The 17,920-nt window shown below is 47.2% G+C and overlaps 1 protein-coding gene across 15 annotated transcripts in view; it reads right to left on the bottom strand.

The window, feature by feature from the left end:
- Positions 1-17,920, bottom strand: part of MSI2 (musashi RNA binding protein 2) — a 2,560,560-nt gene that overhangs the window by 18,601 nt on the left and 2,524,039 nt on the right. For all 15 annotated transcript variants that reach the window (XM_069614640.1, XM_069614629.1, XM_069614635.1 and 12 more), the window contains one exon: positions 12,651-12,728. In XM_069614640.1, coding sequence (XP_069470741.1) covers positions 12,673-12,728 — 56 coding nt within the window. In that variant the 3' untranslated portion in view covers positions 12,651-12,672. The remainder of the gene's footprint in view (positions 1-12,650; positions 12,729-17,920) is intronic.

Below are 17,920 nucleotides of genomic sequence, written 5' to 3'. Positions count from 1 at the left end.
ATTTATTTTTTTTACAAAAAATAAGCACTAGCTGCGGTTTTTTTTCTAAGTTTTCCGGGCTGGAGGAGCCCAGAAAACTTAGAAATAAAACCGCAGCTTTAAAAACGTTGTATTTATGTTTGCGGTCGCTTTTGAAGCGACCGCAAACATAAATACAACGTTATTGTGTTGGAAAACGCTGCGGTTTTTCTTTCCAAGTTTCTCAGGCTCCTCTGGCTCGGAGGAGCCTGAGAAACTTGGAAAGAAAAACCGCAGCGTTTTCCAACACAACCGCGTGTGTTTCTGCCTGCTGTGGCTATCACTTTGGGTCTCCGGTGCGGAGCACCGGAGACCCAAAGTGAAAGCCACAGCAGGCAGAAACACACGCGGTTATGTTTACATGCCGCGTAGTGTTTCTACCTGCAGCTGATTTCCCATTTGGGGCTCTCGGGCTCCTCACGGGGAGCCCGAGAGCCCCAAATGGTAAAGCAGATTCAGGCAGACACAACGCGGTTGTGTTGGAAAACGCTGCAGTTTTTCTTTCCAAGTTTCTCAGGCTCCTCCGAGCCGGAGGAGCCTGAGAAACTTGGAAAGAAAAACCGCAGCGTTTTCCAGCACAATAACGTTGTATTTATGTTTGCGGTCGCTTCAAAAGCAACCGCATACATAAATACAACGTTTTTAAAGTTGCGGTTTTATTTCTAAGTTTTCCGGGCTCTTCCAGCCCGGAAAACTTAGAAAAAAAAACGCAGCTAGTGCTTATTTTTTGTAAAAAAAATAAATAGCACTTACCGAGATTCAGCTGCAGCTTTCCTGCTCTGGTCTCCGGTCCCCGTCCTCCGCCTACAGCACTAATGAAGGGAAAGCCACCCAGCGGTAGCCTTTGTTTACTACAGCTGGCTGGCTTTTCCTTCATTAGTGCCGCAAAAGCAAAAGCCAGCACAGGAGGGCCTCCATTTCACAAAATGGCTGCGCCCCTGTGCTTGCTTTTTCGAATTTTGAGCTTGAATAGCTCAAAATTTTACATAGGAAGTTTTAAAATGGAGGATGCTAGTATTTTTTTTATGTGGCCTATCTATTTTTTAAATAAAAAATTTTACTAGACCATACCTTTAATATTACCAATTTGTATGTCATTTTGAGAACAAGCAAGAAAGTCCTTCTGCCAAATACAATGTATCCATTGAAGGTAAATTCCATCTGTTAAAAGTCTCCACTTTGGGTGTCATATCAAAATACACCCTCGACGAACCTACTAGTGCAATGCTAGTCTCAAGCCTGCACTCATTTTTGTATTCGATGCGGGCAATACTTTTGTTCGATAAGATCACATTGTTTGGAATGAGGCCATGACAATTTTGAAAGGGGTGGTATTGCACCCCCTTTAAGACAAATATACTTGATGAAGCAGGTCATATTGCACAGTGCCATTTCTGTGGTCATGCACTGGTTATGATGCATCTAACGCTAAAGCAGTCCAGGGAGAGGGATGGTTTGCAGGTTCCATTCTGGGTGCCTCAGGTCAGCTAATAAAGCTATTTTTAAAGTAAAAGCTCCATTCAAATCGTTAAGCCGTAATTGTTCATGAGTAAATGGTCGCTATTCCTTAAATCACAGGCAACAGTCCACTTTGAAAGGAAAAAAAATTAGAAAGGGCAGCTAAAAAGGCAGGGACCATTGGTAGATACTAATATGCATGCATATTTGTGCATGACATGTTATTCTGCATTAGGGTCGTTAATAGACAGATTTGGGGGATGGAAGAATAACGAGGAAAGGAAAAATGTATAGAACGTGCTTGTAATTAACCACTTTTGTTCAGAAAGTAAATGATGAAATGGCAGATGCAGTGGAGATAGAATGGTGAAATCTGAGATGCCTGGAGAGTGAAATTCAAGATGTACGCATGGGAGGAGGGTGAAGTATTGGCAGGGATGAAAGGACCATGAAATCCAAGATGCTAGGAAGCCACGAAGCTAGAACTTCAGATAGTGGGAAGGGGGGAAAATGAAACGTGAGATACTGGGCTGGAATGATGATTAAACGGGAAATGGGACAGTGATAGGAACGGGAACCTTGGATGCAAAGATATTCGGATGATCACAATTTGGAATGTAGGGATCCATAGGCAGGGAAATGTGAAATGCTGGCAACGGACTAAGATCGGAGATGGCGGGAAGGAAGGGAGCTGATGGAATGAGGATGACACGTGAGCTGCTCGGTGCGTGAGGATGATTAAGATGCCACGAAAAAGGCAAAAAGTAAAATGCCATCGTGGTTGGATGTACGTTGTGAACAGAAAAGAACACAAGTGTAATGTTGAGAGAAAAGAATGAAACAGAAATATGCGCAGGAGATAAACTATGAGGTTGAGGAGGCATCTTACAAGCAAAGAGATTCATAATTCCCCTGCCTCCACACTTGCAACCATGGCCTAACAACTCAAGCCCTGCATCCTGATCAGACCGGAGGATGCTGTCACCAGCACCTATTACTCGGAATGGAATCTAAATCTTAGTGTGAATGACCTCCTCTTCCTTACATTTGTTTTATAGTCATCACCCTCCCACCCCGCAATCGGCCCTCCCCGTACCTCCTCCAGTTCCAGCACCACGAAGTGACATTGTTTACATATGTTTTAGTGATGCAAAAATAATGACTATTTTATTTTTTAAAAAGAAAATTAAAAAACTAGCAATGGTTTCACACGATTAAATGGCCCTTTCACGAAGCACGATCCCAATTACTTTAGAATGCATTACATCCTAGTTATTGGTGAATGTTTCAGAGGGTAATGCTGTGGTGCCCTGAGGCAGTGCCAATAGTGGACACTACAGATAGAGTTACGTAAAGTGACCAGGGGAAGTGCTTCCCAAGATATTGAGCGTTACATGAAGTGGCAAACTGTCATACCTTCCCCCATGCACCCAGTTTCTCCCGGTAGCCCCTCTGATTTATGTACACCTACCCTGATTCCTCATGTGCACACCCATCAGCGGCATCTCAGTGTATGACGCAGCGGTTCCCCTTTGGCAGGAGGGTTGCCGACACGTCACTCCCGACGTACGTGGCACCTATGGCCACATTGGAGCTTGTGGTTTTCGTGGAGAAGGAGTGTGGTCAGTGGTAAGCATCACAGCAGTCAAGTGACACAGGCTCAATCGCGTGATCGTGTCATGTTCCGGTCACGTGATCACGCGACTGTACGTTTAAAACGAACTTAGCAATGCAGCTCCGTGCTTATCAGCTTTTCTACACAGTTTGTCACGCGCTACTTCGTTTGTGTCATTTGGAACTTTGGCCCTTGGAAACCACACTCGCGTCCCTGGATTAACCTGGTCTTTGTCCTCTTGGCTTCGACGACCGGACTGTTTCTTCCTGGATAACACTTACCGTTGCTGACCACAGACGACTCTACGGATTGCTACTGTTTTGTCCTGAATTCTGATTTATCGTTGCCGACCACATACCGTCATACGGATTGCTACCACTCTTCACTGGACTCTGTTTCAGGCTGGAACTCCTTCCTTCTGCCTTCTGTCCCCTCTGAATATTGGCAGTTCACAGTCCTCTTCCTGCTGGATCACCAAGTCTGCTCCTCCATACTTCTGCTTGCCATCACCGACCTGCAGCTGCTGGGTTCGCCTTCCGTGTCATCTGGTATTTTGGCATCCCTTGGGGTCGAGCAGTCATACTCCTGGGTTGGAGAGCTTTTGTCCTCCCAAGCTTTGCTCCAGCTGTCCCTTAGGTAGGCCCCCATTGAATCTTGCTCTGAAATCCCTGTTACATGGTGATATTGTCCGACACTGGTTTACTGTTATTCCTTTGCAGCTGGGCGGTGTCCAGTGTTCCTGTTCCAGCTACCTGTGGCCCCAATAACCAGTCAGCTAGTGTATTCTCTCTCCCTGATTGGTGCTTGGGGACAGAGGTTTTGATAGTCTACGTGGATACAGATTCCTGACACAAACACAGGAGAGCAGTAGTGATAAAGTGCACATTAGAAATGGAAAATCGATCATTTGCCCAATTTCATTCTCTGCTAGGCTGTATGTGGGGGCAGACGAGTTATGCATTGCTAAGGTACATTTGCAAATGATTGGTCTAATGTTTTCTGTGGAAGACAAAGCAATCGGAATGTGTTTAGGCCAATGGGGAAGAGCCCAAATAAGAATTTGGGGTCATTCCTTTATGGTGTGATCACTCTAATCAGACTGTCAATTTGCTTCCGGTTGCACCTGAGCTAATTGATTGGCAGTACTTGTCAACTACACAGGCAGCTTTGGCTGAAAGCATTATGCCAAATTAGTACCCAGCCCGCCATATTTACCTTCTTATCGATGCAATGATTGGTGCTTTTCTGAGCTTTACCTGCTGGTAATCCCTCTCACGTCAAAGCGTGCTCCTTGCGCCATTCCTCTGCAGATCGCATTCTCCCATGTTGCCGCCATAGAAAGGGAGAAGGGACTACGTGTAGTCCCTTTTCCCTTTCCATGTTGGCCATTTTCTTTGTTTACTATGGCCGCCACAGAAATGGAGAACAGACTACGTTTCCCTGACCACCTCGCAACCGAAATAAACACTATTAGTACCCCCGTCTAACAGGCCGGGGTATCATGGCAATAAGCCCCTTGCCAGTGGGCCATTACAGCATCAGGTAATGCCCGGGGCCTTCGTGTAACTATGGGCCCCGGGGAATTACCTGATGCGGTAATGGCCCGCCAGCTCGGGTCTTAAGGCCTAAGCAAAATTCAGTTTGTGACCAATAACTCACTTTGGGTCAACAAAGGAACCCGAACACTGACAACACAGTGCACAGGCAGGAAAAGTCATAAGCCTCATGGTAACAATGGTGGGGGCTTCACAATCAGATCCAGCCAATGCGGACTGATCACGAACAATCACCCGCAGTCCATAGAGTTTTCACAAAGAGTTCAGATTGGAGAACATCTGGTAAAATCGCTGCTTTCGACACCACAAATTATCATAGTGTGTGATCCTGGATAAAAATTAAAGTAACACTGTAGTGACTAGAGTACTCAGTCCATTTTCTCCATCCTTGTGGGTGTCCCCCCAACACAGACGATACAGGAACCTTTGGCAGCGTAAAATTGAGCTTCCCCCTTAAATTTACTATAGCGCACAGGGCGCGTCCTGGGGTGTGGGAATGCCCTGCCGATGCTCTGCCCTCCGGCACTACACCTCAGTCCCCTTTGAACATATCGGGTGCTTAGATACCTGGCTAAACTTATTACATACTATCCCCTTGCATACAAGCGGAGGAAGACTGGTGGGACGTATGGTGGAAAGGAGAGTATGGACATGGAGTACTGTAGCCACTACAGTGAGTAACTAATTACTCACACGTCCCATTCATCCATCTTAGTGGGTGATTCCACTGAACTAGACCATAGGGTGGAGTCGCCAACCAGCCTCATATCTAGGACAAAGCAAAAAAGGTTCTTCAGAACCGCCTGACCGAACTCTGCATCGCCCCTGGAGCAGATATTCAGGGATAGTGCTCACAGAAGGCCGACAGTTGCCCAAGTAGCTACCTTGCTGATGACAGCCCAAGAAGCATGTCTCTGAAACGCGACAGCCGTGGCCTTAGCTCCGACACGATGGGCATGAATCCCCTCAAGAACTAGTTTGCCCATGACTGTGTATGCCTCCGAAATGGCCTGAACCATCCAATGGGCGATGAAAGCCTTGGAAGCCTAAGAGCCGGGGAAGAAGCCCCCAAAAGTGACAAACAATGCCTCAGACTTCCTGAAGGATTTCGTTTGGGAGAGGTAAAACTTGAGGAGCCTCTTGAGGTCCAAGGAATGTAGGGCCCTCTCTGCCTCTGAATGCGGGTTCGGGAACAACACTGACAGGCATATTTCCACCTTGGGCATGAAGTTTGGGTGAGTGTGCAAGATGACCTTCTTGTGAAAAGTGTTGAAGGGCTCGCACGAAAACAACACCTGCAGCTCACTGACCCTCCGCGCAGAGGTGAGAGCTACCAGTATAACCGTCTTTAGAGTTACCAGCCTGATGTCCACAGAGGGCATCGGCTCGAAGGGTTTGCACTGCAAAGCTGCCAGAACAACATTGAGATCCCAGACCGGATGCAGACTATGCACCAGAGGAAAAAAGCCTAGACAACCCCGTGAGGTGGGCCTTAACCACTGGGTTGACCGCAGCAAACGCATGCTCTGGGGAATTCTTGTAAACCCTGACGGCCCCCAAAAAAAGAATGGCAAGAATCCTCCCAAACGAGCCAGGTGGGCTGAAGAAGACAGTACAGCATCCAGACCCTTGTTGTCATGAGCCAATGGCAGAACCTAGTCCATTTACTCATACTGGGCCCGAGTAGAGGGCCTTCTGGCCTGTTGAATGATGTCCTAGTCGTCATCTAAAAATTAAGCATGCTGAAGCGTTAGCTGGTCAGGAAACAGGCCGCCAGCGCCAGTCTGTCCGGGTCCGGATGTTCCACTGCCCCACCCTGCCGAGTCAGGAAGCCCCTGTTGGGGATATAAAGGTGGCCTATACTCTAGGACTACAATTTCAGCAGATTCGAAAACTAGGCTCTCTAAGGCCATTGGGGGCAATCAGGATGGGGCTGCAGCCACCGAAGCCCGGAGCTTGCAGAGGGTCTGCTGGAGCAGAGGGGTACGGGGTTGGGGGTGTGGCAGGTACACAACACCTGCAGCTGTAGTAACAGATCTGGAAGGCATCTCCCAGAGACCACCGGCGTGCCCAGGATGCAAACTGGGGCACTTGGAATTCTGAGGAGATGCCAACAAGTCCAGGTCCGCGAACCCCCAATGCTGTAACAGGGGCAACAAGGAGTTGGTGTGCAACTCTCACTCGGAGGTGTTGACCGCCAAGTGGCTCAGCTGGTCTGCTTCTGCATTGCTGCCCCCGGGTGGTGGACTCCTGAAATTCAAATCCCTCAGTCAAGGTCCATGCTCAGATCGCTCCCGCCTCGTGAAGAGGAGGGCGGGGAGGTGGAGGGGGGTTTGTGGGGAGACGGGCGCCATCCTGCTTGGTCAGGTAAAACATCCTAACAGAATTGTCCATCCTGACCAGAACTGACTTGTCACTGATGGTGGGCAGAAACTCCTTGAGGGTCAGGCCCACTGCCCTGAGCTCGAGCAGATTAATATGCAGGAGGGCTTCTGCCTTGGACCATGTGCAATAAATCGCATAGCCCTCCAGAGTAGCCTCCCAGTCCGAAAGGGAGGAGTCTGTCCTCCCCACCAGGGAAGGTTCAGGTCAGGTGAAGGGGGCTCCTGCGGAAACATTGCCGCCCATCAACCACCAGTGAAGATTGGTGAGGAGGAGCAGGGTCATTGGAAACTTGACAGACTCAGAACCTGCCTCCTGATCCCAATTGGCTGCCAGGTGGAGCTGGGTTTGCCTCATCATTGTGAGCAGGCAGGAGGTGCTAAAAATACCATGCTGAGGTGGTTGAGTGGGCCAGAAAGTACCCTATCGCTTTGCGAAGGGAGAGGAGCCTCTGGTGTGTAGGGAACACCTGCTGAATGGCCGTGTTCAAACCCACCCATAAGACACCAGATCCTGGCAGGGGCACAACTGTGACTTCCTCTGGCTGAGGGAGAACCCCAGCTGATGAAGGATATCTGCCAATCTGTCAGTACTGTACCACCCTCTCAGGCGAATGTGCCCTCACCAGCCAGTCAAGATAAGGGTACAGGTGATGGCCCTCCAAGCGGAGAAGACCGGCACTGCGCTAATCAACTTCGTGAAGACAGGAGGGTCTGAGTTCAGGCCGAAAGGCAGCATCTTGTACAGGAAGTGGTACAACATAATAGTGAACCGCAGAATCTTATGAAGCAGTTGGTAGTTGGGGACATACAGGTAAGCATCCTTGAGGTCTACGGAACACATCCCGTCCCCTTTACAAAGACTATGTGCGCAGGAGTACTCATCTTGAAAGGACGACAGGTTCAGAACTACCCTCAGGCCAGCCTGGTTGTTCTTGGGTATTGCAAAAGTCCCGGAGTAGAAACCAAAGCCTCCGTCTGAGGAATCTGTTCCACCGCCGGCATCTCCAAGAGCAAAAGGACCTCCTGTAACAGAGGAAGAGGAAGACTGAACCCCATGGAAACTATGGATGGGATCCAAGGGTTCTTGAAAATATGCTTCCAACTGTCCTGGAAAAGAGCCAGTCACCCCCTACTGGGGAGCTGCATTCCCAGACCGTGACATCACTGTTTCTTGGCGGGAGCAGAGAAGTGGAAAAACCCACGCAAAGTCCTCCGATGCTTCCTCCTGTTGTTGCTGGGCAACCCGTTAGGCCCCCACATACTGCGGTCCTGAAGCCTCTTGAAGCCGGTGAAAGCCCAGGGTTTGAATTCGGTCCTGCCCGGGACTGAGCGAAGGTCTTCAGCCCTGGCTTTGACAGGACGGCCAAGGACTTGGCGGTTTGAGAGGAGGTTTACTTCTTGGTTAACTCCTCATCGGTTGACGAAAGAGCACGTCTAGGATCCGTTGTTGTACATCAGATGAAAAGTTAGCGGCATGCAACCACGCCGTCCTTCTCATCTCCACACCCAGGCACAACCCTCAGCTGGCTGTGTCAATGTGGGTGACCGAAGACTCCATGAAGTCCTGCGCAACTGCTCGGGCATCCGCCAGACCGGCCTCTCCAAAGGGAGGTCAGGCAGAAACTCCCCAATCTTCCGCCACAGCTTTTGGATAGCTGCAGCAAAAAAGGGCATTGCCTTGCCGCAGCAGCAGTCCCGGAATGGCATCATTTTCCCAAAGACTCGAGGACCTTGTCCTCCTTGGAAAGACAACTGGAGGTGGCTCGCGTGGAGGAAGATGACAAAGGTTTAGAATACAGTGATGCTGCAGTCACCACTGAAGAAAGTGGCTGCGGGTGGGAGATGAGGAGTATTGGCTCCCCGTCCATCAGTCTGTATCTGCTGTCTCCCAAAACTTTCTCGCCACCTGCAGGACATACGCCTGGAGTGGGATGCAACACCGGATTGGGGTGCATTTGCACAAACCCTCTGCTAGCACTCCCGCCTCCTGGGGGGCTTCCTCAGACAGAGGGACTCACAAAAACTGTGCCAGGTCCTGAAGGTGGTCATGAACAGCCTTAGCGGATGCCGAGGAATCATCGTCCAGGGCGTCATCACCCCGCCCACCCCTCTTCCGGGACTTGGGACACCGGTCCCCCTCCCGCCCCAAAGTCTGGAGCCGAAGGGAGGCATTGGTGGTACAGGAGGAGGGCCTGGACTGGGGGAGGCCCGGCACTGCTGGATGAACAGGCAGAGGACCCAGAGGAGGCCAGGGAGGCACCACCTGCAGGATCACCTACTTTACTATATCCTTCAGGAGCCCAGTAACCTAAAGGAACGCATGAGGAGGAGGAAGCACTTGAAGAAGCAGCCCTCCCTGGCTGCCGGATCCCTAGGGGCCCGTCCCTCCGAGGGGCTGGGTCTTCGCTCCTGGTTAGGCACCTGAGGCGTGTAGCCGTAAGGCTGAGATGGGTAGATGTACTCCCGAGGAGACCAGATGCCTGGACCATACAGTCTGCTGCCGCTTCCAGAGGTAAGGGGACTGGAACATTCTTGCAAGGCCCATTCAAATGGTCAAATCCAAAATGGCCGCCGGCCTAGCAGGCTCTGCTATGTGCCCATCTGTCATTTTGGAGCCTTGCGCCACACCCTGGATGCGTGGGCACAAAGGCCCCGATCCACGAGAGGGCTCAGACATGGGAGGATACAGCTTGGGCCTTGCAACCTCAGATCACTCTAGCAGGCGCTGGGGCCTTGGCTGGCCGGTAGTTGTAACACCCTGTCTCACGACCTTGGAGCGAGCTCCGGTAGGTTGGGAGCCCTCGGCACCTGTGCCAGATCGTGCCGAGGATGGACTCTTGGAGGTGGCACCCAATGATTCTTTACCCCTTGGGGTCCAAGTAGGACAGCAGGGTAGGGCCCCTTAGCCCCTCAGCTTGGAAGCCAGTAACCTTGATGGCCTCAGGTCTGCCCCAGGAGCACCCAGAAGAGCCATGGGCCCCTCGGCTTGGGAGGTCCCGGGTCTGCTAGAATCTGAATCCAAGGAACCCTTGCCTGTGGGAAACTCCGGGAAGGAGTCACCGCGCTGAACAGAGGGCCTACCTTGTCTTGACGAAAGGTCCTGGAGACAAAGTCATTAAGGTGCACCGGAGTAGAAGTATGGAATATCTCCCTCCAACGCGACAGCCGATTCTTCAATGCCTTGTGACCGAGAGAGCTGCAAGCTGCGCATGCGTCCCAGCAGTGGTCAGGCTCCAGACACTCAAGGCAGAGTGAATCCTCCTGCAGCCGGCATGTGCCAGGGGAGGCGAGGCACCAAAGGGAGGTTAAATAAGATTGAAAAACAAAGCAGGGGAGCAATCAGAAATTTTTTTAAAACGTCTCTGCGACACTGTCCGTGTGAAAAAAGGGACTGAGGTGAGGCATCGGAAGGCAGGGACTCGGTGGGGCATTGCCAAGCCCGAGGCCATTTCACCCGCGTGCTGTACTAAATTTAAAGGTGAAGCTCAATTTTTCAATGTCAAAGGTTCCGGTACCTTCCCCGTGTTGTGGGACACCCACAAGGATGGAGGAAAGGGGACGGGACGTATGTGTATGCATTATTTCCCAGTGCCTCAGTCGCATCTATGAAAAGTGGGAGGTTTTATGAAGTCATCAAGTCCACTCGAAGCAATACACAAAAATCTGGACGATAACATTTGGCAACCTAAGGTATTGTCTATGTTGCAAGGCAAGATAATTTATAACATCTGCCCAGTCACTTCCAAAATGGTTCCAGGAAGTCACAGCATTACATAAATGGAAGACTATTTACACTAGTAACTGTGGAGCCACAGAAGTATTCTTAAACACTCTGCTGTGATCTTATATTGAAAAAACGCCCAATTCCCTGTGTCCAGATCTTTCCAGCTACAATTTCTACTTGGTCTTCCATTTGATTCTAAAGCATGAAAAGAGAAGGCAGGAGAATGCCACCTGTTTTACCCAAAAATGGACTCATGTTTTAATCACAAATTGTTTACCTTCAAAAATTGCAAGCATGGATATTTTCCTTCCAAAAACATGGAAGGACTCCCAAATGATCAGGCTTGCAATTCGAGGAATGCCTCTACCGAAAGGTTACATGCAAATGCAGCTATGATGTAAGTAAAATGGCTGAGTGGTTTGAGGCACAAACTGCAAGAATGAGTACTGAAACAGTGTATGCATTTTCTTCAGAAGGGTTTTTCATATTACAGAGAGCCTCTTAATACACAGAAGCCTTTGGTGAACGCTGAAAAAAACCAAAACATTTACTCAAGTTGGTGTGTGAGAAAAAGAACGCAAACTGGCATATATCCTAACCTGTTGTGCTAGACCTAAGCCTCGACTTGGATTTCTTTGGATTAGAGTCCCGTAGTCTTCATTAATAGTTACACGATGTCCCGATAGCAAGGACATCTTAAGCTGCAGTGTCAGCTCTGTGTTATTCTCTTCTGCTGAAAATGATCAAGAACCCTAGAGAAGAGTCTCTACAGACTGGGAACACAGATGGACGGAGCCAGTGAAGCCAAACTGTTGATGATGTAGCATTTAACCCACATAGACCAGCTGCCATGCTCCTCCACCAAACGGTGCACTAGGCATTTCCTGTTGTGCTTAGTGACACATTTGGCCCGGTCTATTAAATACTCCTTATCTAGGACTGGGAGATGGGAAAAGTAAATGATGCTTCTGTTTTTTAAAGTTAGAGGCCAAAAATAGTGGAAGATTCAAAATCTTGCAAAGGAGAAAAATCTGCTAGGTTCACAAATTAAAAGTATCAGAAAAAGTTAAACGACTAGCATACCTGCCAAAATTATCCTACATTATTCATTCCGTTCAGGGGACACTATCCCAAGTCCTGGTTTCAACTTTGCATTTGAGGACTTTTAGTGTGGGGTTTATAAAGGGAAATCTAGGATTACAAGAGCCTGAATGCAAAGTTAAAACCAGAACTGCACTAATATCTCTCAAATGGGATGCATAATATTGGCATCGATGGAGTATCCTCCATCACTGCATGACTTAATGAGAACAGTGGTAAGAGTATGCAAACTTGGTGGTGGGATAAAAAGGAAACACTGAATATACACAGCACAGATTGACATTGCAGAGATAACCAAGAATATACCCTTATTTACTGATGGGGGTGGGGGGTGATCCCAATGCATGTCTGAGGTGTACCCTCCAGGGAGAGGCGGTGCATTTTTAGAGCAATCTTGAAGGCCTGAATTAAAATTAAGTTCTTGATATAGGGGCGGGGAGCTTCAATGGTAAGAGACAAGGAGGGTAAATGAAAGTTAGTGGAAGGGAGCGTAGGACAGGGGGTAAATGAGTGGTTGTGGAGTGCTCTGGATCACTGTGTGCTAAATGGGGAGTAGTAGGAGTATTATTTGGCTAGATCGGGGTGCAAGTCCATGAATGGCATTGAAGACCAAAAGAAATTTGAAGAGGGAGTGGAGCTGCACAGAAAGCTATATAGCACTGAAGCAACAGGCAGATGAGCGATGGAGTTTGAAGAGGAGGAAGGTTGTGAAGTTTGGGTAGAATAAGAAACTGGCCCATTTTTTAAAAGGACGAAAATTAAATTTGACAAAAATGTTCAGCATAGAAGAATACCTCAGAGGGAGCTGGCGGCCAATCAGCACGGACGTTTCAATGGTATCCATTTGTGAAAGCCGTCGCAATCAGGGGTCCCTAGAAAGGTAAAATTGTAAAGATTGTCAGCGCTGCATGCAAGAAACATATGCAAAGGGTATAGCATTAAAACGGTTGTCAGACAGGTTTGTAATTGTGGGCATGCATTATTTTTTGAAGAAATATGCAGACTTCTAAAATAATGTATTATGACTACACTTGCCTTTCTACTGTAAAAACAAAACCTAGGTATTGTGGTGGTTTGATGTAATAGTCAAATTAAACACTTGAATGAAGTATGTGATATCAATCAGGTATTTGGGTATGGGGTATTGGTAACACCACATTCGAAAAGGGTATAACCCAGTCTAGGTGCTATATTTCCCAAACCGAAAAATGTTTGTTACTCTTACAGCTCGAGTTCATGATATGGGACTGAATCTGGAGGGGCGCAAAGAACTACCCAGCATAAGTGTTAAAAATGAAAATTGCAAATGAAGCAGAAAAAGGTGCCAGAAAGAAGGGGCACGCTAGTATCGAGCAAGAAGAGACACAGCTGGGAAGGTTTGGGATTAAAGAGCGGTCAGTCAACTAGCACATGGGAATGGCTCAGCGTGCACTGACTGATTAAAATGTCCCTTGAAAACACAACTGTGTACAGAAAGAAAAGTGCATTTAGAATCACAAGTCAAAATTTCTGGACAAGAACCCAACACAAGGCCTCGAAGGGGTCACCAGTTTTCTCCAGTCGTGCACCACTGATAGGGGGCTCAGAGGTTTGATGGGTGTGCATATGCCCTTGTTCTTCACAGGCTCGGGGAATGAGTACTTCTCAGGGGACCTTTCTGAATGTACTTCCAGCACTAGATTGTGTGCGTTGCAGTTCAGCAGCAAATGGAAAAGTGAATCTCTCTGAAGGTCAAGCAATGTCCTTAGCATCATCACAAGCGCCATACTTCTGCCTTGGGCTTCCCAACTCCAAGTCTTGCAGAAAAGGCCCCAGCGGCACTTGAACATTCTCCACCATAAGTATAAACCACCAAATGGGAGTCTCATTTGGAAGAGGAAATATGTGCATAATTGGGAAGTAGGGAGCTATGGACAGCTGCCAGGCACTGAAACCTTTACACTACTGAGGAAATGGCCTGAAAATGCTTTTGTTGCGCTCTGTTCCTAGTTGATGATACCATGTGTCAGATATGTCTAAAGAAATGGATTTGATGCAGTTTCCTGACAAGTGGCACATTTCTTAGCAGTTCATGACTAGAACCCATTTACTGGAGGGCACTAGGTTGGTATGTTGGAATCGTTTCCCTCTATGAGAGCAGTTACTGTAGGACTCTAGGGTTGTACGCGTTTTTGCAGTTTCTGACCTCAAGGCGGTAACTGGATATCTCTAGGGAACGATTCTAGTGATTTTCCAGACCTGGGGAAATTTAGTGCAGGGCTCTAGGGTGGTATGTTTCTGAGCAGTTTATGACCTTAAAGAAGTTACTACGGGGGTCGAGTGTGATAAGTTCCTGAGTAGTTTATGACCAGAAGGAACCTACTACAAGACTCTAGGACTGTGCGCTTGAATGTTTTCTGACTTAAAGGCAGTTAACTGTAGATCTCTAGGGTGGTATTTTTTTGAGCAGTTTAATGACGGAATCACATTTTCTACAGGATTCCAGGGCAGCAGTATGCTTCAGAGTTGTTTCTGTGATAACTACCTGAACAGTTTATGACCTGAGGCAGCTAAAGCAAGGCTCTTGGGCAGTTGGTACGCTTGAGCCATCTTGGACTTGAAAGCAGTAACTGCAGGCATCCAGGACAGCATGTTTCCGAGCAGTTGAAGACCTGAAAGCAGTTATTTCAGTGCTCCAGGATGGTAGGCTTCTGCACAGTTTCCTGAACAGAAGGCTTTTAGTACAGCACTCTAGGGTGGCAAAGCGTACCAGAACTAGAGAGACAGAGGATCTCGGCCCACCCTTGGAGGCAAGATGTAATTGTGTCATGAAGGTTAGTGTATGTCCGCCCGAGCAAAGCAAACTTCACAAGTGACAATGCAGAGTAGGTTCAGAGTTCAAACATTCTTATCCAGATGAGAAACATTTTTCTTCATTAAACATATACTTTAAATTGTCAAAATATATAGGACAACAGGCTCCAACCCAATGCGCTTGTCAAGGCCAAGGCCATTGAATAAACCAAATCATAATCCAAATAAGCAGAGATAAGAGTTGTGTAGCTGCTACGGGCGGTTGTGTGTGACTGGACCCTATGCCCAAGGTATACAAGGTAGAGTAACAGAAAAGAATGCACAACCACACTGTGCAATTACAAGATGATTTGTTATTTGGATAAACAAAAATGAATATAGCTGACACGTGTTTCGACCATCTGGTCTTCTTCCAGGCTTTAGCTGTTCTAACTGGGCCCCCTCAATAGGCAAATGTGCTGCTTGTGAAGATTCAAGCCTCTAATATACACAAAACAATCTTACGGTCTTCCAAATTGCAAGCTACGATTGCAGAGTACCATGCTATCATCTATTGCTTTTCAGCCATGCAAGTATAACGTTAGACATTATCGCGGTTTGCAATTTGGAAGACAGTAAGATGGTTTGTGTATATTAATTTTTGTTTATCCAAATAACAAATCATCTTGTAATTGCGCAATATGGTTGTGTATTATTTTGTCTGATACACTTTAAATTGCAATCCAGAATAAATTGGAAGCAAACAGAGTCGTTGGTGCAAAGGAGCTCTACACAAAAGGGGTTTTCCTGCAACACAATCGCTGGTCCTTCAGGAAAAATACATAGAAAAAACAAAGCTTGTACCAGTGGATCAGGGTGACAACTCACTATCTCAATTAGTACAAACGGTATTAAATAATTCACAAATAAACATACATGTGTATGTATCCTTTAAAAAAGAAAATTCATTTTTACAAAACAGTCACAATTCTTTCACAACTCAATACTCTCCATCCCTCATTCATACATACATACATACATAAAACCATAACGGCCTATTATACATAGTGTAACAATACCCAAATCTTACATGAGTGTTATCTTTTCAACATCTATTTTCTCTGACCCTGTCCTTACTACTGATGTCATATACAGTTTGCTAATAATTTCCAAACAATTTGTGTAGTCATTGACACGTGTTTCGGTCAAGTGGACAACAATGCCTTCCTTTTCTTCTTAAGACCAAAGGATACATGGCCACAGGATTTGCTACCATTGGGAGATTAGGACTTGTAGGCAGGAAATTGATTTGTGAGAAAAGCTGGCGCTCAGGGACTTAAAAACGTCAATAGTGTCACACAGCCAGGTAGGGGCAGTACTAAACTCAAGCAATGCTGAGCCACTCAGTATACAAACTAGGTACACTGAAAATGGAAGGAATAGCCAGGAAATGTTAACATCTTTCAATGCGAGGTATATGGTGCACATGCATCTCCCTTTAAGCAACCCAATCATTCCGGAGTAGCAAAGCTTTAAAGGACATTTCAGGGTCAGTCATGACCACTTCTGGAGGCTTAAGTGGGCAACTTGAAAGATGGGCACAGAGGCAGAATGATCCATAGGAAAAATTAAGACTCTGGTAATATACTGAGGCCACCACAGAGACCGCGAAGTGAGAAATACTAAGTGCCAAAACGCAGGGTTCCACACTGCCACACTGAATGCTGTTGGGGAAAGCAGGCAGCCCTGAAGGCTTAACTGAATAAACTAGGTCAATGGTGATCTCCAAAAGGATGTGGTTGTGGTCTTTAATAGCGCAAACACTGTCCCAATTAGCAGCAGGGCGTAGATTGTTGCGGTGGGCGCTGAATCGATGCCAAGAGAAGGCAGCACTTATTTAATGTTTTTGGAGGTCAAAGTCCTCAAGAACAGGCAGACATGTTCTCTTTGGGTGAGAAATGGAAATGAGAGGCGCTCTATAAATGAGGATGGATGGTTATTCAAATTGATATATTGCAGCTCCTGGCGCTATAATAATATTCCACATTTGATAGCACAAGTGATCCGATGGGATTTTAAACGTCTGCAAATTGCAATGTGATGGGAATGGAACTCGAATTCGAATGTACGGGGAATGGCCAGAAGGCTGGAGAAAAAGATTAGAAATGTTTAAAAAGCAGAAGGGGCTGAAGCGCTGAGCCTGGCTCAGCCGCCTGCCCTTCAAGTCAATACGGTCTCATTGGAGAGCTGTCCTTCTCCGCAGCCAGGCAGACATTTGCAGCAGGAAAGCAAAAAAAGGGTGGATTTTCAGATTTTTACAAGTCTTGTGCTTCATTTAGCATTAAATAAAGGGAGTCTTTTCAGACCGTAAGGGTGAGATCTTGCATACATTCATCAATATCTCCACTGGAAAACAAATTTCCTACGTACCTCGCACTGCTCACTCGTATGACATCAGGATGTCAGCACTGCGCGACCACACATGTTTTTCTATAGCTTGTGGGGGATTGAGATGGAGGTTCATATGGAGGAACAGCAGTAGCAGCTGGGCTATTTGATTCGCTAAGCACTGTCTATGCAATGAGCGAAGGCATACTATTTAAGCGAGTGGGCATATATGCAATGTTGTAATGGTGCAATACTATACCGCATGCAGAGGAGGGTTGATCTAAGGCAACATTTCAAAACAGAGTTGGGCCTCGGAAAGGCAAGTAGAACCGATGAAGAGTCAGACACGTCATTTAGACAGACTCCCATCGACCCGCACTTCAGGTAACTGCTCGCCTGGAAATCTTCAACCCCCTTATAGGCTGGTCAATTTGTGTAGGCATAGCACAGATGCACTTACTTCAGAAATGCGTCCCTTTTCCAAGCTAAATGAAATAAAGCTAAGTTGCAGGGGTGTTGCCGTGGGTGTATATCAAATAATGTAGATATTGTGGATTAAAACTGGCATTCCTGGCAAACTAACTGATGGAAGGGATTGTGCAAAAAAAATGCCGATTAAAACATCTCTATGGAGCAGCAATTAACTGCACCCTATGCACCTTGTGGGTACGAGGAGGTAGGTAGGTTAAAAGGTAAACACTCAGAGGTAACATGTTTGGATACTCATCTCGTTAAGAATGCCATGGTTTGGGCCGTTAAAAGGAGGGTTTCACTTAGACAGAGGTTGGTCTTGTTTGTCAAAACTGGACTCTAAGGGTCAGGAGTCAGCTGTGACAAAGCACAGTGCTGGGACTCCTCTGCAACCCACATGCCACAAATTCAAAGGACTGCAGGCAGACTCGGT

Source organism: Ambystoma mexicanum, chromosome 9, assembly GCF_040938575.1.
Source record: "Ambystoma mexicanum isolate Mex_15411 chromosome 9, UKY_AmexF1_1, whole genome shotgun sequence".
Lineage (NCBI taxonomy): Eukaryota > Metazoa > Chordata > Amphibia > Caudata > Ambystomatidae > Ambystoma > Ambystoma mexicanum.
This window is presented reverse-complemented; position numbering and strand designations above follow the sequence as displayed.